The 25,104-nt window shown below is 47.7% G+C and overlaps 1 protein-coding gene across 7 annotated transcripts in view; it reads left to right on the forward strand.

The window, feature by feature from the left end:
* The window catches only part of SLC25A19 (solute carrier family 25 member 19), a 259,092-nt gene that overhangs the window by 227,831 nt on the left and 6,157 nt on the right, over positions 1-25,104 (forward strand). For all 7 annotated transcript variants that reach the window (XM_078654515.1, XM_078654519.1, XM_078654513.1 and 4 more), the window contains one exon: positions 5,520-5,703. In XM_078654515.1, coding sequence (XP_078510641.1) covers positions 5,520-5,703 — 184 coding nt within the window. The remainder of the gene's footprint in view (positions 1-5,519; positions 5,704-25,104) is intronic.

A 25,104-nucleotide genomic window follows, 5' to 3' on the forward strand; every position in this document is an offset into this window, starting at 1 on the left:
CAACAATCTAACAGGCGACAATGATCTACTGCTGGCGCTCCCCACCCAACAGATCCCGGAAAACGACCATAATCTGTCTCTCTTCTTCGACAATTGGATGTCCATAACATCGGACAAATGGGTTTTGGATGTAATAAGCAAAGGCCATACCCTGGAGTTTACACAAATACCACCAGATCATCCCCCGGTGCTCAGACACCATCAATATCGTCAGGAACTGCAAAAGGAAGCCCATTCACTTTTGCAGAAGGGGGCTATAGAGGAAGTACCTCAACAACACCGAGGGAAAGGCTTCTATTCGCATTTCTTCCTCATCAAGAAGAAGCAAACATACAAAGTGGAGACAGGTATTGGATTTAAGGGATTTGAATCAGTATATAAAGAAAATTCCCTTCCGAATGCTCTCGTTACAGGAGATCCTCTTACTGTTAAGAAGGAAAGACTTCATGGCTTCGTTGGACCTCATGGATGCATACTTCCATATTCCAATCCATCGGAAGCACAGGAAATACCTAAGATTTGCCGTGGAGAGTCGCCATTTCCAATTCAAAGTGTTGCCATTTGGCCTCAAGTCGGCCCCGAGGGTGTTTACCAAATGCATGGCCCCGGTGGCGGCCCACTTAAGATTGAAGGGGCATTGCATTTACCCATATCTGGACGACTGGCTGGTGACAGGTCCTTCATTCACAGGAGCCAGAAGGTCCCTTCAATGCTGCATCCACCTTTTCCATCGGTTAGGATTGAGAACCAACTTGGAAAAGTCTTCACTGATTCCAAATCAGGGCATTCAATTCCTGGGGGCTTGGATATGCACCAAGGAAACGAAAGCATACCCTTCCGAGGAAAGGATGAGAAAGATAATGAGCCTTGCAACATCTCTTCAAACAAAAAGGTGCACTTCTGTGCGGATGTACAAATCATTGTTGGGGATGATGTCCTCCAGCATCCCACTGGTTCCAAACTGGCGTCTTCAAATGAGACCCTTGCAGGAACATCTGGACGAGCAGTGGGTTCAATCCAAAGGAACCTTCGAAGATCGGATTGTCATCACTCATCGTATGAAGGTGGCCATGTCATGGTGGAAGGTTCTGAAGAACTTGAATCAGGGTCTCCACTTTGCACCTCAAGATCACAAATACGTGATGACGACAGACGCTTCGTTACAAGGATGGGGTGCGCACCTCCAGGAGCTGGAGATCCAGGGCCACTGGTCAGAGTGGGAAGCACAGCTTCATATAAATATGTTGGAACTCAAAGCGGTGTTTCTGGGACTTCAAGCTTTCCTGCCCAGAATCCAGAACTCGTCGGTGCTCATTCAGACAGACAGCACCACAACTATGTTTTATCTTCTGAAGCAAGGAGGAACAAGATCCAAACCCCTTTCTGCGCTGGCGCAAAGGATTTGGAGATGGCTGATGAAGCACAACATTTCTATTCATGTGCAGCATATACAGGGCATCCTCAACACACGAGCAGATGGCCTCAGTCGCACGACGAGTGTCTTGCACGAGTGGGAACTGAACGACATTCAGATGCGCAGAGTATTCCAAAGATGGGGCACACCAACGTTCGATTTGTTCGCAACCCGGGAAAATTCGAAATGCGTTCAGTTTGCGTCCAGGTACCCTCAGCGCGATTCCAAGGGAGACGCGTTTCACATGGACTGGACGGGAATGTTCGCTTACGCGTTCCCACCAATTCCTTTAATACCACGAGTGATTCGCAAAATGAGATCAGAGCCCTGTCACGTCATCCTGATAGCACCGGCTTGGCCGAGGCAGGCATGGTTTTCAGACCTACTGCAGATGTCGAAAGGCAACAGGGTGCAATTCCCAACGTTCCAGAGTCTCATATCAATGAGCAACGGACAAATTCTGCATCCGGACCTAGCATCGCTAAAATTATCCGCATGGAACCTCATGAGCGGGAATTTCAAGCCTTGAGTATTCCACAAGACTGCAGACAAATACTTTCGCAATCCAGAGCTATGTCAACCAACAAAACATACGCAGCCAAATGGACACGCTTCTGTCACTGGTGTACCAGTCAAAGTCTGCATCCGTTGATGGTACCCCCAGAAGGTATTCTGCCTTACCTGCTGTCATTATCAAAGGCAGGTCTGTCTCATGCTTCACTGAAGGTGCATCTGGCAGCAATTTCAAGATTTAGAAGAATTCCAGGTGAGCCGTCCCTCTGGTCTCACAGACTGATTAAGGAGTTTGTTAAAGGACTCTTTCGAGCCTTTCCACCCATTCTACGTCCGCCAGTACCCTGGCACCTCAATACAGTCTTGACGCAGCTTATGATGCCACCATTTGAGCCTATTCACAAGACAGACTTACAATTCTTATCTTGGAAGACAGCACTGCTGCTAGCTCTAACCTCGGCGAGGAGAGTTAGCGAAATTCAAGCCTTTTCAGTGGAAGAGCCTTTTCTGCAATTTCGACAGGACAGGGTAATACTACGGACAAATCCTAGGTTCATACCCAAGGTCCCTACTTCTTTTCACTTGAATGAGCCAATTATTTTGCCTACCTTCTTCAACAATCCTTCATCTGAGGCAGAGAGAGCGCTGCACTCCCTAGACATCGCTAGGTGTTTGAAATTCTACATCGAACGAACGAAGACTTTCCGCAAATCAAAAGAATTATTCATTGCATTTGAAGGGCAGAGGAAGGGGCTACCTCTGTCAAGACTGAGTATCGCCAGATGGATATCATCGGCTATCACTAAGTGCCATGAGAAAGCCGGAAAACCACTTATCTACTGAGTGTCTGCTCATTCCACAAGAAAGATGGCTACATTGATAGCCCTGTTTGCAGGAGTGTCTCTACCTGACATTTGCAGAGCAGCGACTTGGAAGAGTATGCATTCATTTACCAAGCACTACTGTCTCGACACTGCGTGGAAGGAGGACACGGCAGTGGGGCAAGCTGTTCTGAAACGTCTATTCCAATAAGGTATTCTGTATTGCTCTTTTAATATTCTATACAATGTGTAGATGTATATGTATATATATATATATTTCTATATCTAGAGGTAGAATCTGATTTGTTTATACATGGTTCTATATTCTTGTTTGCCTTATGTATTTTCAGATCTTGTTATAATGATATTTCAGCTGCAGAACTTCCTTCTGGGTTCTATCCTGGAAACGCTGCAGGCTTTATGGGTACTACTTACTACTCTGATACAAGCATGTGAATCTATGAAAGATGTAATACTGGAGAAGGAATTAGTTACTTACCTGTACACTATAGTTCTCCAGTATTATCTTACATAGATTCACATGCGCCCGCCCACCTCCCCGTTTCTCAGGCAGAACCTATTGTCTCGGTATTTATCCAGGTCTCTCACTTGGGGCCGGAAATCTGAGGCAGGAAGCTTCTGCTGGGGAGTGTGAGGGCAGGGCAGCAATGCTGATTGGCTGACTTTTGGACCAAATAATGATGAGGTCTGGTTACCAAATACTACAGTCCCTATGGGCTTTTCTATGCAGTTTTTTCTTCTCTATGATACTGCTTTGGTCATTCTGTTACCGTGAGACTCCCACCATGACGACGGGGAAGATACAAGCATGTGAATCTATGAAAGATAATACTGGAGAACTATAGTGTACAGGTAAGTAACTAATTCCTTCCTTTTTTTTGTAAAGGTATGAACGAGCTGGATATTAACTTTATTGGGGTGTTGTCTGATTGTTTAGGTCTGAGCTCGAGCACCTCTATACTACCTCACTGTGAAGCCTGTGTCCGCTCGCCCTCGCTACCCTAAGAGTCAAGTGTGGAATGGGCTGTACTTTGCCCAGTTTGCAGAGCCTTAGTAGGACAGGCCCTTGGACCCCCATGGCTGAAGCCCCATAACCCCTGCTAGCCCCAGTTTTGCCCGAATGGGGTTTAATGGGTACTTTAAGATGTATGGCTCTTCTAATGTTGGAGTCGAGCGTAATTTACTCTAGGCCCTGTGTACAATAACATTGTAATTTCTTTGTCTGTTCATAAAGGAGAATTTTGAGAGCCATCATACACTGAAGCTACTTGGCAGTAGCAAACCGAGAGGTGCACAAGAGTTCTCAAAAGTTAGGAATGACTGAAGAGGTAGTGTTTTCACTTGTTTTCTCAACTGTAACAGGTCAGTTTGTGAGAGAAGATGGGGTAGCAAGTGTTACAGGTTTTTATCTGCCGCTATGGAGAATGCTCTATCTCCGTAACAAGCCAGTGTATTCTAGGAACCTTTAAACCGCATTTGCCTGCAGAGTGAAGCATGTGATTAGGAGTGTGCAAAGAGAATTTAGATTACAGACAGTCGGGCTCTCTGAACAATAACCATGCACTTAATAATTGCCAGCTCGGCCTAATTGGGAGTCATTGTAGATGTCTTAGCACTGGAGTAAAATGTGCATGTTTAGGTGGGATGGAAATAGGTCTACCGGCTGCATTTTGGAACAGTTGAAACTGACATAAAAGAAACTGTGGAGTAGCAATGTAGATGGCTATGCTATGGTCCAGTCGATTGGATTAGGGCGTTAACCTTCACATCAAACCTGTCAGTGAGGGGAAGCAGTGATCTGAGAGTATTGAGAAGACAGAAACAAGTCTAGATTGGGTACACGAGTATTTAGAGTGAAATTAGAAACACTGTATATGCCCAGATTACTTACTGATGTTGTAGGAGTTGGGATCAGGCCCATAAGAAGGGATCTATTGTGTAGCGATGGACGAGGTCCAGGGAGGCCAGGAAAAGCTCCCTTTTAGATGGGTTCGGGTTCAAAAAGTTATTGTCCATCCACTAATGAAGAAAGTTAGTTATTCTAGCTTTGCTCTGGGCCATTCGAGTGATTAGCAAGGACAAACATCCATTGCTAACATCCACTTACATACAAAATTGTGCCCTCTACTGATGGAGTAGATTCGCCCTCTGAAGCATGTAGATGTTAGACAGTAGGGGCAAAGGGATAAAACACTGAGGGACACTGTCCCTGAGACATATTGGCTCGGACCAAAAATAACTCTCCATATATATTGTAAACAACGTATGGGGAAGGTTGCTGAAGTGTCACTCCCTAAAGAGGCACCAGTGAAGGAAAAAACGACTGTGACACAGGAGGGTCTGGAGGAGGTGCTGCTAAAGTACCAAAGCCAATGTAAATAGAATGCTACGTAATTCTCTTCCATGGTGTGCCTCCTGAATATCGAAGATAGAATATTGTGGTATAGAAATATCGAGGGCAAAATATCAAAAGCTATGGACATATAGATTTTCTATACCTAACTCCACATATATGTACCTGGACAATGTATATCTCTGCGGTATGCAGCTGTGGCGTTGGGATTAGTTCATGTTTTTGTATAACGATGGTCATATCCTTGATATTTAGTGGTACAATCCTCTTACGGTGTCTTCTCATGGCCAGATGGAGCGTGTTGATGATCAAAGAATTCGGAAGGGGATAGAGGCGAAATACAGTAAGGAAAGGAAAGTCAGGGCTGTGTTTAACACTCTTCTCTTCTTGTTCTCAGATCTACAGATCCCTCCGTGAAGCAGTAGCCACCATGTACAAGACAGAAGGACCTTTGTCATTTTACAGGGGTTTGACCCCCACAATGATTGCTATTTTCCCATATGCTGGACTTCAGTTCTCTTTTTTTAACGTCTTCCATCAAGTTTATGCTTGGGGATTGCCAGCAGACAAGACTCACTCAAGTACGTAAAGGAGTTCTGTAAGGCTCTCAAAGAGGAGGGAAGGTGATGGTGACAGAGGGCGGGAGGGCATTAGAGTTCTTTTGGAAAGAACAACTCCTGGCAACGTGCCCGGTGAACTCATTCACCCTGCAATGCCCTTGCTCTTTCGGCAGTATTATTACCCTAATAGCACTGTTTTGTTGTGGTCTTCTGTGCTATGTAGTGTTGGGCACTGTCTGCTGTCTACTTCTTGACTCTGTTATGCTGTGACCCTGGCACAGTTGGCAGTATTTTTGTAATGCATGTCTTTGCCCCTGCCATGGTGTGTAATATTCAGTTGCATGCCTTGCTGGGGTGATAGCAGCAGCTAGACGTATCAAATGTATGTTTTTGTTTGTATATTTTGTTTTCCGTTTTTCTATCTTCTCTGCTTCCTTTTCCATGCGTTCTGTGTTTGTTGTTTCCACTGGTATCCTCTGTAGGGGAAGGAGATTGTCCAAAAACCTTCAGATGAAGGAGACAATAGGACTACCAAGCGTCATATTCATGACTCTGTCTGCGTACCACTTGCAAGGTGGTGCAAGAGCAACGCAAACCTAAAGTCCTATTTTTTTTAATTTTTTTTTCAAATACTTTTTATTGAAGATGCACGTACACATTACAATCATAAGATTCTTTTCAGGGTGATAATTCGTTTTCTTACATTTGTGTCATTCCAAACCAAACCCAACACCATTGAGTCTGACGAATAGTAAGCTACTATTGCATTAGTGTGCCCAATCTTTGAAACATACAACTTAACATCTGTCTTCGCGCATAGTGTTAAGAACCCACAGTTGTCAGTGCGTGTGTCTTATCCATCAGTAATATAAGAAGAAACCTTTAAAACTTTTAAAACAATAGAAAAAGTCATCCTGAGTGAGTACATTTGTAACAGTGACAGTGGTCCACAGCCAACCCCAACCCTTCACGCCGCTGAAAAGTAAGATCCATTTTGGAACCATATTGCTTTTGCCAGGTCAAGTATGTTAATCACCTCCCGCCCTCTATTCGTCCTCCCCTTCAGAGTCTAGTTCCTCTTCCTCTGGTAGTGGGTCACAGATGTCCCCTCTATAGGTGTTCCAAGCTGTCCATATCTTATTCCATTTGCGGGGGCAAGCCCTCATCACGTATACTGCCCTTTCGGTAATCATCAGCTTGTCCATGTTGTTACCCCACCTGCAAGCTGTAGGCAAGTCCGGTGCTCCCCATTTTTGTGCAATGTCTCGCTTAGCCACCATCATAGCCAGGGTAGCCCATATCAATCCGTGCCTATTCAGGTCATTAGGGTCCCAAATGTTTAACAAGCACTTCCGAGGTTCAGGTAGAATTGAGACCCCAAGCGTTTGCGAGATGGTTCGCATAACCTGCCTCCAGAATTCCTGTATATGTGTGCACTCCCAAATTGTGTGATATAGAGTCCCCTCTTCCCCGCACCCCCGGAGACAGAAGGGATGTGGTGCCCGGTGTATCCTGTGGAGTAGTGTCCTAGTGTAATAAACACGGTGTAAGATTTTCAGTTGCACTAATCTGAATTTTGCTGAGATGCCGACCTCTCTCGGTGAGGCCAGCGCCTCATCCCACTCCGATTCAGTAACCTCACCTATGTCTCCCACCCACCCCTCTTTCAGCTTTTCTGTTGGGTCTCCCAGGTTATTGATCAATTTTTTATAGGTGAGGGAAGTGGCGCTTTGTGGCATGAAGTTAGTTAGGAGTCTGTCCTCTAGTGGCGAGGATTCTGGTATGTCTGTTCCTGCCGGTATCGCTTGAAGCAGTGCGTGTCTTATCTGCACGTATCTAAATGTCTCGGTCGGGCGCAGGCTATGTTGTTGTTGTAGGTGTGTGAACTCAATCACCGTGCCCTTGTCCCATAAGTCCCCGATTGTGGAGATTCCTATACAATCCCACTGCGTGAATCCCTTGCAGGACCGTAAGGACCCCAGAGCTTTTATGTCCCATAGCGGTGTCTGTTTGGGGAGTTTTCCTTGCCAGCCTAGTCGTTTTTGTGCAACGTGCCACAGGGTCGCAGTGTGGTGTGTCGGCCCTAGTAGCCTCCGGACCTGCGGCTTGTTATATAGTACTGCGAGCATGCAGTCTGACCCCAGTTGTGACCAGTCGGCTTTGTATGCTGGGTCAGTCCTCGGGGCATGTACCCATTGGTTCACCGTTTTAAGATGTGCCGCCCAGTAATAGAGCTGTATGTTAGGCAGGGCTATGCCTCCCTCGTACCAGCTTCTTGTCAACTTGTCGTAAGCTATACGCGCCGGGCCATTGCTCCAGAGCAGGTTTGAGACTAGTGCTGCGATTTGTTTAAAGTATTTCGGTTCCACCAGATATGGGGTGTTCTACAACACATAGAGGAACCTGGGGAGTGCCATCATTTTATAGAGCGCTGCGCGCCCTAGGAGAGTCAGCGGCAAGGTGGCCCAATGTTTGACATCCGTAAAGTCCTATTTTTTAAGCCACTCAAAACGACTTTGCGTAGCTTTGAATGGCTTAAAAAATATGGAGTAATGCAACGGAGCACAAATTGCTGCGTTACATTACTCTGCACAAGGGAGTTGTTCCATAGGCGTTGTGTGGGTCTTCCCACGCAAATCCTGTGGTTTTTGGCGCATTTCCAGATTTATCAAACCTGGTAAACCTAGGAATGCGCCAAAAAGATACGCCTGCCCAAGTGATGCATAACGAGGAGAAATATGTTTATTTCTCCTCTTTCTATGTGTGATGCATTCTGCAGCACACATAGAAATTGGATTGTTTTTGTGCCATGGTGCAAAGGTGCCTGCGTTGGCGCTAGGCTGTCAAAACGGTATAAGCCCAAGGGGAAAGGACAGGAATGCGCCTTATTGGATTAATAAGCCGCATTCCTTCCCTTTCCCCGTGACTCAGAGCAGCGCAGCAAGGTGACTTGCTGTGCTGCTTTGCTCCACATGGGTCTTAAATATGGCCCCAAGTGCCTCTATGTCTTGCATTACCCCATAAGCCAGTTCAGGCTTTCATCCAACGGAACGCACTGTAGAGTATTAGAACTGAAGTCCCAAACCCTGCCATGAGACAGGCATACATTATTTGCCAAATTACCAATCCGAGCACATCAACAGTCCAAAATGGAGTAATGTTCATAAACACGATGTATTTTCGTAGTCCACTTTTAATCCAAATTGTCTAGTCCGGGGTAATCACTATCCAGTTCCTCAACAGCAAATGCAGATTCCTCACAACATTTCAATATTGATCCATTTTATGTAGCAGCATCATATTTTCAGATTTTTGATACAGCCATCTATCCTCAATTCTGATACAGCCAACACGTGTTTCGTCAGTATTTTGTCATACCACGACTTCTTTAGGGTTGCAAATTGTGAATATATGGTTTACATGGTATTAAAATGTTATAGCTACCCAACCGAAAAGGACCAATAATCACCATAGTATGTGGGAAGCCCAATCATCATTTTCTCCTTTCGGAAAGGGCCCACACTTGTGAACGGTGGTATAACAAGAGTGGTGATATTGTCAAGAGAGGAGACCGTAGTCCAAAAAGAGACAGTGTGCCGTAATAAAAAGGTGTACATACCAATACCCTACAGTTGTGACAGAAGCACTGTCTTGTGATTCAAAACACAAGCACAGTCCAGAATTCGATTTCCAGATTTAGTTAGAAGTAAAATCAAACCGGACGTGAAGTGTAAAAAACAGACTAAAGATTAAAAACACCTGAGTGACACAACATATACAAAATACACCGTGTTTATGAACATTACTCTATTTTGAACTGTTGATGTGCTCGGATTGGTAATTTTACAAATGTCTGTTTCCTTCTTTGAAGGTTAATGTTTTGGGGTTACTGTGGTAACTGACCCTTACTATCTTAGTAGCACTCCCAATATTGTGTGGTATGTACTCTCCACTATATACACTGCAGAGCGCCTGTAGCTGGTGATATACCTGGTTGCCACATATCAGACTATAAATGAATTGCGTTTGACAGACTTTTTTAAATTCATTTCAATAAAGCAATAATACAACTTTAGCAAAAGCCTTTAAAAAATAAAACTTGATTACAATTTCACAGAATTGCAGAATGATGATTAAAATAAATTAACCTAACAAAAAAGAACAGAATGACTTGCAACTGCTAAGCTCACATTAGGTTTGTTTTCCTGGCAGATAGCACCATACAGATAAAAAAACAAAAGTGTTAATCACGTGCAGACTGCTCGACCATAAAAAATTGATTTTAACATTATTATAACCTATGCACCCAGCTGACCATAAGGTAAAGTTTATTACAAACAATTGTGTAATTAATTAGGCCTGCTGTAATTGAGTGACCAGGATGGGAGACAACAAAGAATATAAGCAATAGACATGTTCTTATAGTGGCAAAACCTACAGCCAGTCATGGGAGCAAAGGGCAAGCAAAAATACAAGTCCCAGTGCCGCTGGCTGAAAATGTCACATGAGATTTGGAGGTTTATCGGAACACTTGTACAAGAGCTTCCAGACCAGTGATAATGTGCAGGTACTGTTGTATGGGAAACAAATGAGATGGAGTAGCAGGTCCCGGCTTACCAGTTGTATACTGCGATTTATGGTGACAACATCTGTGGTGTGATTCTGTACTGCGTGTGTTTGCATTTACTTTGCATTTTCGCTGCTCTGAGGGCATACATGTAGCACAGAAGCTCTAGAGTGCTGCCATGTTGTGATTGTTAGCACAACCACAACATAAATGCCATCTGTTATGTGGTGATTGAACCTGCAATTAGCAAGTCTTTTCTCTTCTCTTAGTCGGCCAGAGTCTTTCTTTGAATGTTCGGTCTTTGGTGTTTAAAAGAACTTTCACAAGTATGCATCGCAAAACTGGCATACTATTCCTTTCTTCTGATAAGTCCAACATTTTATATAACCAGGGGGCACTGGCATGGAAATTGGGATCAAACTACTGCTGATGGCCGACTAGACGTGTTTTGAGATTGGGAAGTTCTTGCTTAACCAAAGGAAGTGGAGAAGAATACCAGGGAAGTCATTGTATTGGCAGGACGAAGCAGAGGAATTCCCTAGTGATCTGGTTACACATGTCACTGGAAGAGCAGCCTAGACTGAAAGCAGTTTAGGCCTTCAGTACCATTAAACCAATTGCAAGGGAAAAATCTTATTTCACTATCTTTAGGTGGATCATCTTTAGATGGATCAATTTATTCTCTCCCCCCTCCCCAATTATACGATTCAAGGGAGATTGTGGAAACATCTCCTGTCTTCAGTCAAGTGGGCAAGACTGGCTGCATAAGACATTTGATAAATGTCTACCATACTATTGAACAATGGAGATGCCTTTGGAAACTTGTTACCTGCACTTCTAACATTCTTGATTCAATGACTTTCTACTTCCAGAAACCCCCCAAAACCATTCTGGTTTTGTAACCTTTCTTCAACTTTTTTCTGTGAAACTTGTGCTGGTTGTTTGTTGTAAGGGTTTTATTAAAAATGTGTAGTACAGGATGTAATCTACCTTTCAAATTGTTGAGCAGCAAGCCCAGAGTAGCTCTACTCTGCAGAGAACCTTTTTGAAGCTATTCATAAAGATCTATATACTAGACACCTCCATGCTTTCACCCCTGCCATCCAGAAAATCTGAAATAATACTCGCAGTTCAGTCATATGGGTGCAGGATGCTCATAAGTAACCCCAATTTCCATAATATTTTGTTCTTTATTCACCTCTCTTCAAATACCTCGTTCAAGCCACCATACCCTAAGAATACACATAACCCATTTCTATCTAATTGTAATAGTTAGCCATAAGCAACATAGTGCCTGATTTATATGTTGGCAGGAAGGGAACTCTGTTGCATCGATGCTGCTCCCACTCCTTCAACATAGTGGTCTGCCCACCCACTCCATATGCAGGCAAGCTTTCAGTTTGGCCATGACGAAGACTACTCTGTCTCCGCAGTAGCCAAACTGTGACGGCATTGGGGGGGTGAGGGCCGCTGGAGAAATCGCCACATGTCTGTCCGCCTGTCTAATTATGAATGGTGGACATATAGCCATTTTTTTACTGAGTGAGGGACAGTAATAACTAAATATTGTCCTTCCCTGCCATGGGAGATGACTCCCATGGTGAGGGGGAGCCTTACTGTTTTTTATTTACATAATGCAAATCTCATTTGCTCATTTGGGAACTTTCTTTTTTGTAAATAAATAAAATAATACGGCTTGGTACTGGGCTGCATCCTGCTTACGCAGCCCTGTAGCAAAGAGTAAAATGCGTTGACAGGAACTGCTGTGACGGTAGTTCCTGCCAATATTTTTATGAATGACCACCTGCTTGGCAGTCATTTTATAAATCAGGCTTGCGTTCCCTCTATCATGGGGATAGCTCATTTTGCAGCGTGAATCTTTCTGGATTCATTATGCTGTGCATTATTCCGCGGTCTTGTGGTTGGGTCCGGATTCGTAGTCTTTTCTTTGTGGTTTTTTTTTTTTTCCGTAGCCCAGGTGGGCGTTGGCGTCACACCTCCTTGGGTGCATTTCCGGTGACGTCTGCATGCTTCCTGCGGAAGCTCCCACTCTTGGGCGCCATCTTCAGATTCTTTTTTTCCGCAGTCGGGTCTGGATCGTTCCCGTTTGGGCTCCAGACTTTTTGGAAGAAAGAAGAAAGGAAAATACAGAATTCACAAAGAAAAGTCATCTGAAGACTCCAGGGGACTTCATCGACGAGGAGTCAGCAAAGGAAAAGGCGAATTCATCGAGATCCTCGACGAACACGCGACCAGGGAGGCCTTGAGCGCTCGATGATGGACAACACGCCGTTCAAGTTCTGCCGTAACTGCCACCACAAGTACGCGCAGAAGGACCAGCACCCGGTATGCAACCTTTGCCTACCGGTGAATCACGAAAGCGAGGACTGCAACGCCTGCTCCGCCTTCACCCCGAAGATCCTTCGTGTGAGAGAGAGACAGAGGGTAGCGCACGCCACCCTGCAGGGGAAGGCCCCGACTCCGTCTCTCCACGATCTGGGGATGTCTTCCGAGGAAGAGGACAACGCTGCCGCCGAAGACGACAGCTACACGGTCGCAGAGACCGATTACACGAAGACTTCTGATAAGGTAGGAGACACTCCGGCCCCCAAGAACCCGAGAGACTCTGAGTCTCGAAAAAACGAGGGCAAGACCTCGAAAGCGCCGACGCCGAAGCACCAGGCGTCCGCGAGTACTCACAGGCCCAGCGGATCCTCTGAGAAGGAGTCCCCGGCGCCGAGAGCTGTTGAACAGCAGAAGTCGTCGAAAATCGTCCCCGAAAAGGATCGATCGACGCCGAGGGACAAGGACCCTAAACTACCGACGCCGACCAGAGACCCAAAATCCGGTTCGACGTCGACGTCGAAAACTTCGGCACCGAAAGGCACGGCGCCGAACCAACCGCCGAAAAGAGCAGCCAAACCATCCGACGCGGAACACGCGGCCGAGATGGAGAAAAAGAGAAGGCACCTCGAAGCCGAAATGGAAAACATCGTGCAGCGGAAGAAAGAATTCGACGCAAAGATGAAAGCTTTCACGATCCCTCACAAGACCAAGCCACCGGTGGTGGAGGTGGTCGAGGAGGAAGACGAGGTCACCGAAGAACAAGACCCGGACGTCGAGGTGGTCGACGACCAGGAAGAGTATGAGAATCCCTACGATAGTTACAACTATGGGGAGGAAGAGGACAGCAGGACGGACGCAGAGTCGGCCCCCTCTGACTTACAGGAGGTGGATTACCTGGATGTCGAGACCGACAGCCCGGAGGAGGCGGTCGACACGAATCCCTCGAGGCCTTCGCCGCCGGACGACGTCGGGGCCTACAACTCGGTGATAAGGTCTGCCGCAGCGGCATTCAAGCTCAAGCTCGACGAAGAGAAGCAGAAAGCAGACTTCCTTCTAGAGACATTGCTCCCAACACAAACAAAGAGCCAGTACCTGCCAATGCTCGACAGCGTCTTGGCCCAGGGGAAGGAAGCATTCAGGGAGCCCGCAACATGCAAGGCAGTAACTCCCAGAACAGAGAAAAAATACAAACATTCCTCAAAAGACCCACCCTACATTCAGGGGATGGTCTCCGCAGACTCCATTATCACGGCCACAGCAAGGAAGAGGGCTAACGTACCCATTCTGGACCCATTATGGACCTAAGGTTCCTGAACAAATTCATAAGAACGCAAAAATTCAAAATGACCTCCCTGCAAGAGGTGCTCCCGCAATTGCAGATCGGGGACTTCATGGTCACAATAGACCTCAAAGACGCCTACCTGCACATCCCAATGAACAGAAAGCACAAGCATATGCTCAGGTTCACCATCGGAGAAAGCCACTACCAGTTCACGACACTAGCCTTCGGGCTAAAATCGGCACCAAGGGTCTTCACAAAGTGCCTCGCTGCAGTCGCAGCGCACCTACGAAAGCAAGGAATACACGTATATCCTTACCTCGACGACTGGCTGGTGAAAGCAAATTCATACCAGAAATGCAAGCAGCACGCACATACAGTGACGAGCACGCTCATTAGCCTGGGGTTCTCCATCCATTGGAAGAAATCATCAATGGAGCCGGAACAAGTGAAGATCTTCCTGGGAGCACAGATCAACACCTTAGAGGGCAAGGTGTTCCCCAGTGAGAAGAGGGCGAGGGCGCTGGTGAAGGAAACTCGCCTCTACCGGAAGGGACAAGCTCGGACAGTGAGGACTGCGAGCAAGATCATGGGGATGATGGCGTCATGCATCCACCTGGTACCCAATGTACGTCTCCACATGAGACCCATTCAAGAATGGCTACAGGAGCAATGGTCACAAGCTACAGGCAGTTGGGAGGATCTAGTGGTTGTGACGCAGGCAGTGCAGAAGGAGATGACATGGTGGACCATGGAGAACATAACAAGGGGAAAGCCTCTAACACCCCCAACGCCAACAGTGACCATCAACACAGACGCATCCCTGAAGGGATGGGGCGCTCACATGGAGGAGCTCAAGGTGAGGGGACTGTGGACGCCAACAGATGCGACAAGGCACATCAATTACCTAGAATTGAAGACAATCTTCCTTGCACTGAAAGCTTTCCAAACAAGACTGTACAAACACAAGGTGCTGCTACAGACAGACAACACCACCGCGATGTTCTACATCAACAAGCAGGGGGGCACACAGTCAGCCCCGCTCTCAACGCTGGCGCAGGAGATATGGAAATGGCCATCCCTCTCAAAATAGACCTGCTAGCCATACACCTACCAGGGAAGGACAACATACAGGCAGATTGGCTCAGCAGACAGACATCGGCATCCCACGAGTGGGAGCTCAATGCTCAGGAGACAAGGTGGCTGTTCGACAGATGGGGAACACCATCAGTGGACCTGTTTGCCACACGCCGGAATGCAAAATGCCAAAACTTCGCATCCAGACAGCCCGAGAAGGGGTCACTGGGGAATGCCCTATGGATAGATTGGTCCGGGACATTTGCTTACGCCTTTCCCCCGATACCACTGATGCACAGAGTGCTGAGCAAGTGCAGAGCGAGCAACATGACCCTGATACTGGTCGCGCCACAGTGGGCCAGGCAGACATGGTACTCGCAGATCATGGAGATGACAGTGTGCACCCCACAGATTCGGCAGGAGGAAAGACCTACTCTCCATGCAGAACGGAGAGGTGCTACACCCAGAGCCAGAGAGCCTGAGCCTAGTAGCGTGGCTCCTGAGGACATAGAGTTTGCACATTTGAGATTACCAGAAAGCACCCTGAGGGTCCTTCGGGAGGCACGAAGGCCCAGCACTCGGAAGTGCTACGTTGCGAAATGGAAAAGATGCACAATGTGGTGCAGGAAAGAAAGACTTCACAATAAAATGAAGAAGGACTCCACAGTGCTAAAGTACCTGACACACTTGCTGGAGAAGAACCTTAGCTCATCCTCGTTAAGAGTTCACTTGGCAGCGATAGTCGCCTACACAAGCGGAGAGACGTGCAGGAGTTTCTTCACATCACAGGTGGTGAAAAGATTCCTAGAAGGAGCGAAAAGGATCGCACCACCCAAGCGGGTGCCGCCACCTGCATGGAACTTAAACATAGTCCTAACGGAACTCATGAAGGAACCCTTTGAACCACTTCACAAGGCCTCCCTAAAGATGCTAACTATGAAAACAGCTTTCCTGGTTGCAATAACGTCCTTACGAAGAGTAAGCGAACTTCAGGCGCTAACACTACAAGAACCCTACATACAAATACACAATGATAGGGTTGTGATGAGGACTGACCCACACTTCATGCCGAAGGTCGTATCCAAATTCCACATGAACCAGTCTATACAGATACCGAGTTTTTTCCAAAAACCAACAACTAGCGCAGAGCGGGCTCTGCACACCCTGGACGCCAGAAGGGCAGTCATGCACTACATTGAGAGGACGAAGGGACACAGGAAATCAAAACAGTTCTTCGTGTCATTCGCCAACAGTTTCATGGGAAAGGCAGTAACAAAAAAGACTATAGCACGGTGGATCGCACAGACAATTCAACTCTGCCACAAACGTGCAGGACAAGAGCTAGCAGAGGGGACACGTGCCCACTCCACTAGGAAAAAGGGTGCCACAATAGCCTTCCTGGCTAACACATCCATAGAGGACATATGCCTGGCGGCAACATGGGCTTCGGAGCACACGTTCACGAAGCACTACTGTGTGGACATACAGATGAACAAGGAAGCACAAGTCGGACAAAGGGTGCTCCAGCACATATTCAATAACCAACTCTCATCTTCCACCCAGCCGCCATAGAGATGAGAAACCGCTACAAAATCTATGCACAGCATAGTGAACCCAGAAAGATTCACGCTGCAAAACGAATAGTTTTCTTACCTGTCGGTGTAGTTTTGCAGCTTGAAGATCTTTCTGAATTAACTAGCGAACCCACCCACCTCCGCCAGAAAGATGAGGCTGGAGAGAGAAGAGGTGGTTAAGTACAAAGCAGTAAAATACCACTTAAATAGAACATTGCCATTACTTCGGAAACGAAAGAAACACGGAAAAAAAGAACCCGAAGATGGCGCCCAAGTGTGGGAGCTTCCTCAGGAAGCATGCCGATGTCACCGGAAATGCACCCAAGGAGGTGTGACGCCGATGCCCACCTGGGCTACGAAAAAAAAAAAAAAAGACTACGAATCCGGACCCAACCACAAGACCGCGGAATAATGCACAGCATAGTGAATCCAGAAAGATCTTCAAGCTGCAAAACTACACCGACAGGTAAGAAAACTATTCGTTTTACTCCGTCCCCATGGCAAGATGAAGGGGCGTCATGAATATAATTCAGCCCCTTAATGTTTACTATTTAATTAAATGTTTAAATGTAACCTGTATCTTTCAATCAATATGTTCTTTGCAGAATCCTCATGTTCAAAAGAAAGGATGCAAAACTGGCCAGGATATATTTTGTGAAAAAAGTTCTGAAATGCCTACTTCCTCTGGGTGCAGCAGGATAGAATCTGAACCTTCTAGTCTTTCCCTAAGAAGGCAGAAGGACTGTCTGTGGGTGCAGTGTTAGCAGGGCCAGCTTTAGCGCTGGTGGCGCCCAGTGCGACATTGTTTGTTGGCGCCCCCCAATGACCAAACTCCACCATGGATTTCCTCACAACTGCTCTTTTTTTTTTTTGATAATCCACTTTATTGAGTATATAAAACAGCGAAGAATTCATCGGTTGCAGCTCATTAATCAACATATAAATCGGATGTGAATCAAGAAAAGTAGAGAATATATGCAGGGTAAGTCCATTCCAGTCCAGCATCTCAACATGCAGTGCATTGACAGTGTAGCATGAGACATTTGACACAACCAGGATTATGGCGGGATCATGTTGAACCATTTCCCCCATATTTTTTGGAACAATTCTGGGGAGCCTCGGGATTCAAACATGGCCTCCTCCTGGGCACCACACCAGTCCACCCCCCTCCTCCATCCCTTCATACTGGGCGCAGCAGCACGCGACCAATACATTGCTATGTTGCGTTTGGCCACAGCCACCGCCGTCCCCAATAGGCACTTATCCATTCTGGTACCATCTAAGCCGTCAAATATCCCCTACAGCATCCGAAGTGAGTCTTGGGGAACCTCCCATCCCAGGGCTTGTGTGAGCTCTCTTTCCACCCCTCTCCAGAACTTCTCCACCACCGGGCAGAGCCACGCCATATGTTAGAAATCAACGGGGGATGAGCCGCATTTCGGGCAGTCTGGGGAGGGTCGCAAGCGGGCACGGAAGAGTCGCTCAGGGGCAAGGAAGACCATATGCAGATAGTATGTCTGCACCAGGCGTAGCCTGGAGGACGTGGTCTGGGTTCTAGGGGCCATTAGGGCATCCCTCCAGTCTGCCTCCTCCAGGGGACCCACCACGCCTCCCACCGGGCAGGGACCTTGGCTAGGGACGCGGGGCCATTATTCACTAGGGAGCGGTAGATACGAGACACTCCTCCTTTGCCCAGGTTGCCCATCATCACCTGGGCCTCTAGCTGACTGAACTCTGGGAGGGAAGTCGGTGAGGGGAGGTGTGTGTGGATGGCATGTCGCAGCTGCAAATAACGGAAGTGTTGGGCGTGCGAAAGGGCATGGCACTGTTGTAGGTATGCAAAGGCACGGATATGGTCTCCCACCCAGATGTCGCCCAGGACCGAAACACCAATTAAATCCCAACGGCAGAATCTGTTCAGGGTCAAAACCTCCCGAAGCCAGGTGCCGTGCCAAAGCAGCGTCTGATGAGTGAGTTTGCGGTCCCACCCTACGTGGCGCAGGGCAGTTCGCCAGGCCATGAGCACCATTCTAGTGATCGGCGCTATAGTCTGTGGCACTGGGCATCCGTACAGGAACGCCTGGATCTGTGGGAAGTCCGTAGTTTCCAGCTCCACGCGGTATGCTGGGTCGGACCAGCCGCCCGCATACCAGTCGTGGATGACTATCAATTTGGTGGCCAGGTAGTAGAGGTAGAGGTGGGTCACCCCTAGTCCCCCATCAAAGGGGGGGATGCGGCTGTGTGCCAGGGACATCCGCGGCCGTCTGCCATTCCAGAGGAAACGGGACAGGGTCCCGTCGAGTTCGCGGAACCAAGTGCGGGGGAGGGAGATAGAGATGTTTTTGTAGGATGTAGAGGAAGCGGGGGAGGACCATCATTTTGAAAAGGGCGCTTCTCCCCAGGGGTTTGAGGGGCAGGGATTGCCACTTCCTGAGATCCGCCTTCGTCCGGGCCACCAGGGGCGCGATGTTTAGCGCCCATTCAAGGTCCGGCAGGAGGGCCACCCATATCCCTAGGTACTTAACCGAGTGATGTCTGAGGGGAATGGACGACTGCCAGTCAAAGCACTCCCTGGAGGGATGCCTTCGGGACCAGTGTGGATTTGGCCGCGTTGAGCCGAAGCCCGGAGACCCTCTCAAAGTCAGCAAATATGCATTTGCACCTGGGGCCTGAGCCCGCGTGGTCCGCCAAGTATAGGAGCATGTCATCAGCATAGAGGGCTATTTAGTCTACGTGACTTCTGTTCCAGGCCCATCCCTGGACGAGGGGGTCCCGCCAGATGAGTGACTCCAGGGGCTCCATCGCGAGCGCAAATAGGAGCGGGGAAAGGGGGCATCCCTGGCGCGTGCCTCTGTTAATCGGGAAGGCCTTGGAGAGCATCCCATTGACGAGCACTCGGGCCCTAGGGTTGGCGTAAAGGACCCTGATAAGGCGGCGGAAGAGCGGGCCGAAGCCCATTGCCTCCAACACGTCTTGCAGGTGCTCCCAATTTACCGTATCGAAAGCCTTTTCAAAGTCGAGGAAGAGGAGGGCCAGGTATGGGGACAGGCGGCCACAATACTAGCCAAGAGGCTTAAGCCCCACCTCCAAGACCTGGTACATCCCGACCAATGCGGGCACGATGGGCCAAGGCCAGGTGAAGGCGGTGGATGCAGTGGCGAGTGCCCCTGGCCGGCATGAACCCGCATTGGTCGGGATGTACCAGGTCTTGGAGGTGGGGCTTAAGCCTCTTGGCTAGTATTGTGGCGAAGAGCTTGATCTCGGTATTAATGAGCGGGATGGGGCGGTAGGCCGCGCAGCTCGTGGAGGGCGGCTGGGTCTTGGGAATGACCACTATCGTGGCCAGTCTCCGCTACGTGCCGGATGAGTGCCAGAAGTCGGGGAGCCAGGTTATCCCGAAAGGCAGCATAGTACTCCTGTGGGTATCCGTCCGGGCCAGGCGTTTTTAACACTTGCTCTTAACAGTGCCTCTCAAGTCTCCATAACCACTCTCTCTCAGATGCATTTAATGAGTTTTATAGCATCACTCATACCAGTGTAGGGTGTCCAAGCGCTTTACATCTCACACGCACATCACACAGAGACAAAAATTGGGGACAAAAGATACATTTTACAGACACATCAGAGGAGGTCATGCAATAGCATATACGTAAGCAAATAGACAAAGAAAATAAGTACAAGTCAAAATAAGTTTATATTAGGTTGAAACAATCTTGTACTTCACGGTTTACCAGTAGGGGCGCAGCTTTGAGCAACTGTGCAAGTATTTTTATGGCATTTCATATAATCATAATCTGTTTATATGGTTACTGCACGGGGTTGTCCAGTCTGATATTTTGTTTACAGTTCATGGTCCTGGTTCATTGTTCATTCATCGGGTAATATACTTGGGAGAGTCTGGGGTGGGAGCCAGCCTTTGAACCCCTTGTGGACCCAGAATGTGGCTCTGTGTGGACTAATCTTGCTTTGCTTAGGCTGTACATTGTTTTTTTGAATACATTGAAAATAAAGATCATTGGAAGATTAACAACATTCTGTCAATGCAAAACGTTCTTTTTCATGCTTATTAATAGCATTGGAATTTGCTCATTGTGTTTTGTGGTGCACCTTTGCAGTTGTTTAACTTGCTTTGCTTAGGTGTTCTCTTCTAAAATCCCACTGGTGTACTATAGCAATGCTGCTTTTTGAGTGCTTCTCTTGCGAGGCTTTGTACTTTCGCCATCTCCAGTAAATTTGTTTTCTTATGTGGCCAGCACAGGTAACGAATTAGTAGATGAAAATATTTGTGCAGCGTCACAGGCACCTTTCTAAAGTTCTTGGCGCTTTGGATGTTTGCATGCATTCACCTGTTTTACAGCCCGAGGTGCTGCAGCTCAAGGCCCCCAAGATTCTGGCCACTCTGGGACAGTGACGTCAACTGCTCTGAAATCTTGGTTCAGCGATCTGTCATTGCTCAGGCTGACCCCACCCAGCTATGAAGTAGCACATAAAAGGCAGAACTCATTAAACGATCCCCATGTATGGCAGGCTGGTGTGGAAACAAAAGCAATGTCCAGTTGTTGTGTTTTGCAGCTTCTTTATTGTGGTTGGCAGGTTCCACTGGTTCATTTGTTCATTTTTGTCTCTAGTGTGTGTTAGGGCTTCAGCTCAAGCATTCACGTCCCTCTCTGAACTCAAGCAATAAACATGAATAGTTTGCAGGGGAGACTGGGGAACCTGAAATTAGCTTTGAGTGTATCCAAAAACAGCCTCTGCAATCTCCGTGATTTCTCTGACTTTGCTTAGCTTAAAAGAGGTGTATCTTTCCTCCTCAAACTATGACGAGGATAGCAGTGCCATAGTACCCGGTCACCTCTCCTGCCCGGTCACCTCTCCTGCCCGGTCACCCCTCCTGCCCGGTCACCGCTCCTGCCCGGTCACCGCTCCTGCCCGGTCACTCCTCCTGCCCGGTCACTCCTCCTGCCCGGTCACTCCTCCTGCCCGGTCACTCCTCCTGCCCAGTCACTGCTCCTGTCCAGACATTGCTCCTGCCCAGTCACTGCTCCTGCCCAGTCACTGCTCCTGCCCAGTCACTGCTCCTGCCCAGTCACTGCTCCTGCCCAGTCACTGCTCCTGCCCAGTCACTGCTCCTGCCCAGTCACTGCTCCTGCCCAGTCACTGCTCCTGTCCAGTCACTGCTCCTGTCCAGTCACTGCTCCTGTCCAGTCACTGCTCCTGCTATACTTAATACTTTAGAAAAAAAATAAATACGAACTGAAAAAGCGAAGTGATCCAATAGTAACAGGCAGAAGTATTTTTTCAGCACCGGGGAAAACCAGATTTGCTTTGCTCGGTTGTGGGTGGTATAGTGATATTTAGGATGCTGTGATTTATTTACGTTGGGCTATCAATGAGCAACATTGGCAAACTGCACAAGGCCACAAGTTCCCCATAGTAAGCTGAATGGGGAAAGCTTCTCTGTAATCAGTAATTGCAATCTCTGGGCTCCAAGTGAGTCACTGGCCTCCAAGGCACTCACTTGCCACATGTTTTGTTAAAGGCAGACAGCCCATTGTCATTGTAACTGTGTTAATCAGCCTCAATCAGAATGACAGTGGGCCTATCCAGAGCCTGTGTGAGGTCAGGGAGGGGCTGCTGCAGCCAGTGGAGTTCAGAAGAGAAGTGCGAGCTGGCCCCAAGAACTTTTAAAGTCTTGGGGCTTCTCGCTGGGGAACAGCACAGTTTGCTGTAATTAATCCCCTAAATTACAGACAAAAGGCGTCCGTGAAAGGTATAATGACTGACAACCGACAGTACACCAAAATTACGTACAGTCCGTGAAATTTATAGACGGTTGGTCACCGTACTGGGGTAGATCAGCTGTTGAAGCGCTGCGGTTCAGAGTCGGTGCTGCTAGTGGTAGTGCCTAAGGTCATTGACTGCAGCCCCACCCAATCTTGGAGGAACAGCCAATGAGGAGGAGGAGGAGGAGGCGGCAAGGCAGTGCACATGTATCTGGGGCTGGCACGGCGTTCACCATTAGCAGCCTGATCGCTGCCTGGAATGGGACGCATTGCCACCTCTCCCCTGAGAGAAGAGAGAGACCGACCTTCTTGTTGGAGGGCCCTGGGGATTAGCACCACTCTTGTGACTCACTGTGTGCATGATGTCCTAGAGGTCTTAGGCGGATGTAGATGAGAAGGGTGAGAGAGGAGATCTTTGATGTTGTACTCCTTTGATCAGAATTCCGAGGAGGCTGATAGATAGGGTATGTTGTCCTCCCTGTGGGGAAGGGCCTTAACGATAGAATGTATGCCATGGTATACAGGGGTGGACCGCATGGTTTCCTCTACAGGTGTTTCTGTGCTGAGGGAGTTACCCATCCCTGTCTATATCACATTGCATTACATGCACATTGATAGGCAGGAGAAGGAAAGTTATTAGTGTTGGGGTTTTACTAATTGTTGGGGACCCGTGCAAGGCTACTGCTTTAACAGGAACAGAATGGGCAAGCACAAAGTTATAGTTGTTTTCTACTATGTGTATCCGAAGAGGGTAATTGGAAGGGATTGTTTACTGTTCTACAATGTATTATGTTGTGTTCTTGCTGGCATGTTTTTGGCTGTGTTGATTCACTTGTGGAGGTGTGTGGCCTCACTCTCTGGGGGGGGTCAATGTTGGCGCATTCGCTTGTCCTGCTGTGGCCGTACATTCACTTACACCATGGCCACCCTGATAGGCAAATGTCAACTACTTGCATGGAATGTTGGGGGTCTTAATAACTACAGAAAGCGACACAGGGTCTTGGCAGTCCTAACACACAACAGGATAGCTGTTACATGCTTGCAAGAAACCCATCTTACGAATAAAGAGTGCCTCAAAGTAGCGAAAAGATGGAGGGGACAAATGTACTCAGCCACTTACTCAGCTTATGCCAGGGGGGTGGCCAAATGGATGGCCTTGGGGATACCATTTTGTCTTTGCTACATGCAGTTGTATGTTGAAGGTCTGTATATTCTGCTCCAGGGAATGCTGGATGGTCAGGAAGTTTGTATACTGAATTCTTATGTTCCAAACCTTGATGATAATGACTTTTATTACAACATACAGGACTCTGTTGTGGGCTATGTTGGGGTCCCTGTATACTGGGCGGGAGATTTGAACTGTTTCCTAGATGAGGAGATGGACAGAGCTCCACAGACACGCCACACTAAGTCAGGAATGAAAGGGGCACTAGCCACAGTAATGTTCAATTTGGGCCTTGTATATATTTGTAGGGCCCTCAACCCCACCTCCAGGGAATATTCATCCTACTCCCTGATGCACAACACTTAAAGTACACTGGACTGTTCCTTGATTGTTTGGGTGGGACGTCACAAATGGGTTTCTATCCGATATCTAGGTCGATTTCCCTCAGACCATTCCCTATTGCAGCTAGAGTGTACTTGGGGAGCAACAGCAAGACCCAATACCTTTTGGCAGATTGAGACGAATATGCTTCAAGATGTGATGTGTCAAGGGAACTTCCCAACGCACTGGAGTCATATAGTGCAGACAGTTTGGGATCTACGTCTCAGAGGAGCGACTGAATGGGAGGCTATGAAGGCGGTGATGAGGGGTGTATGTCTGGGTAAAGTATACAGGGTAAGGAAGTAATTACAGGGGGAGCTGATAGACCAGGAGACTACTCCGGCTGAGGCCCAACAATGAGAATTAGCGACCCAAAAGCGCATTTGGAGGTGCTTGAGACGTTGCTTGGCCATAACATAGGACAGACTCGACAAATTGACACACAAGGCGTACAGGCAGAGACCACACAGGGAGAGAGACACGCCTAGTAAACAGCTTGCTTGGTTATTAAAGCGGGAGATAGTCTCCTACTGTGTGCTTCTTGGATCGTCCTGATGGCACTGCGGCGGTGACCCAATGGGACATAAAAAACACCTTCAGGGTTCACCTACAGGTTGTATATCGTAGAATGAACAATTGTGCACATGACATATACAGGCCCTCCTGTCAGGGCTGTGTCTGCTCAGAGTGTCGCAGGAGGTGATGGAAGAGCTTGAGGTAGATTTAACTACAGAAGCTTCGGGTGGCATTGGCATCCCTGTCAAGGGACAAACTGCTGGAAACAATGGATTTCTGGGAGAATTCTATCAGATCTTTTCTCCTCATCTGAGGCAAAATTCTTGGATGTGTTTCAGGAGGTAAGGAAAAAGGGATTTTTCTAACAGTTTTGCGAAAGGGTCTGAAATCTATGCTTCCTTAGCCAGACGGGACCCGGACTGATCTCTCATCCTATCGCACTCTATGATCAACCCAGACATCAAGCCCCTGTGCAAAGTTCTGGCCAACCTCCTTCATGGCATGGTGGGCCAGCTAGTCCATGAGGATCAATGTGGGCTTATTCCAGGCCAGAGTACTGCTATAAATATATGGAGGCTCTGTCATGTAAAGCACACAGCTGTTAATAATCCTGAGTAGCTCTCCCTGGTTGCAGTAGACCTAGAGAAGGCTGTCGACACATTAAGCTGGGAGTATATGTTGGAAGTGTTCAATCAATTGGTTTTGGTCCAATTTTTTGTGGATGGGTCCGGTTG

Source organism: Lissotriton helveticus, chromosome 7 (genome assembly GCF_964261635.1).
Source record: "Lissotriton helveticus chromosome 7, aLisHel1.1, whole genome shotgun sequence".
Lineage (NCBI taxonomy): Eukaryota > Metazoa > Chordata > Amphibia > Caudata > Salamandridae > Lissotriton > Lissotriton helveticus.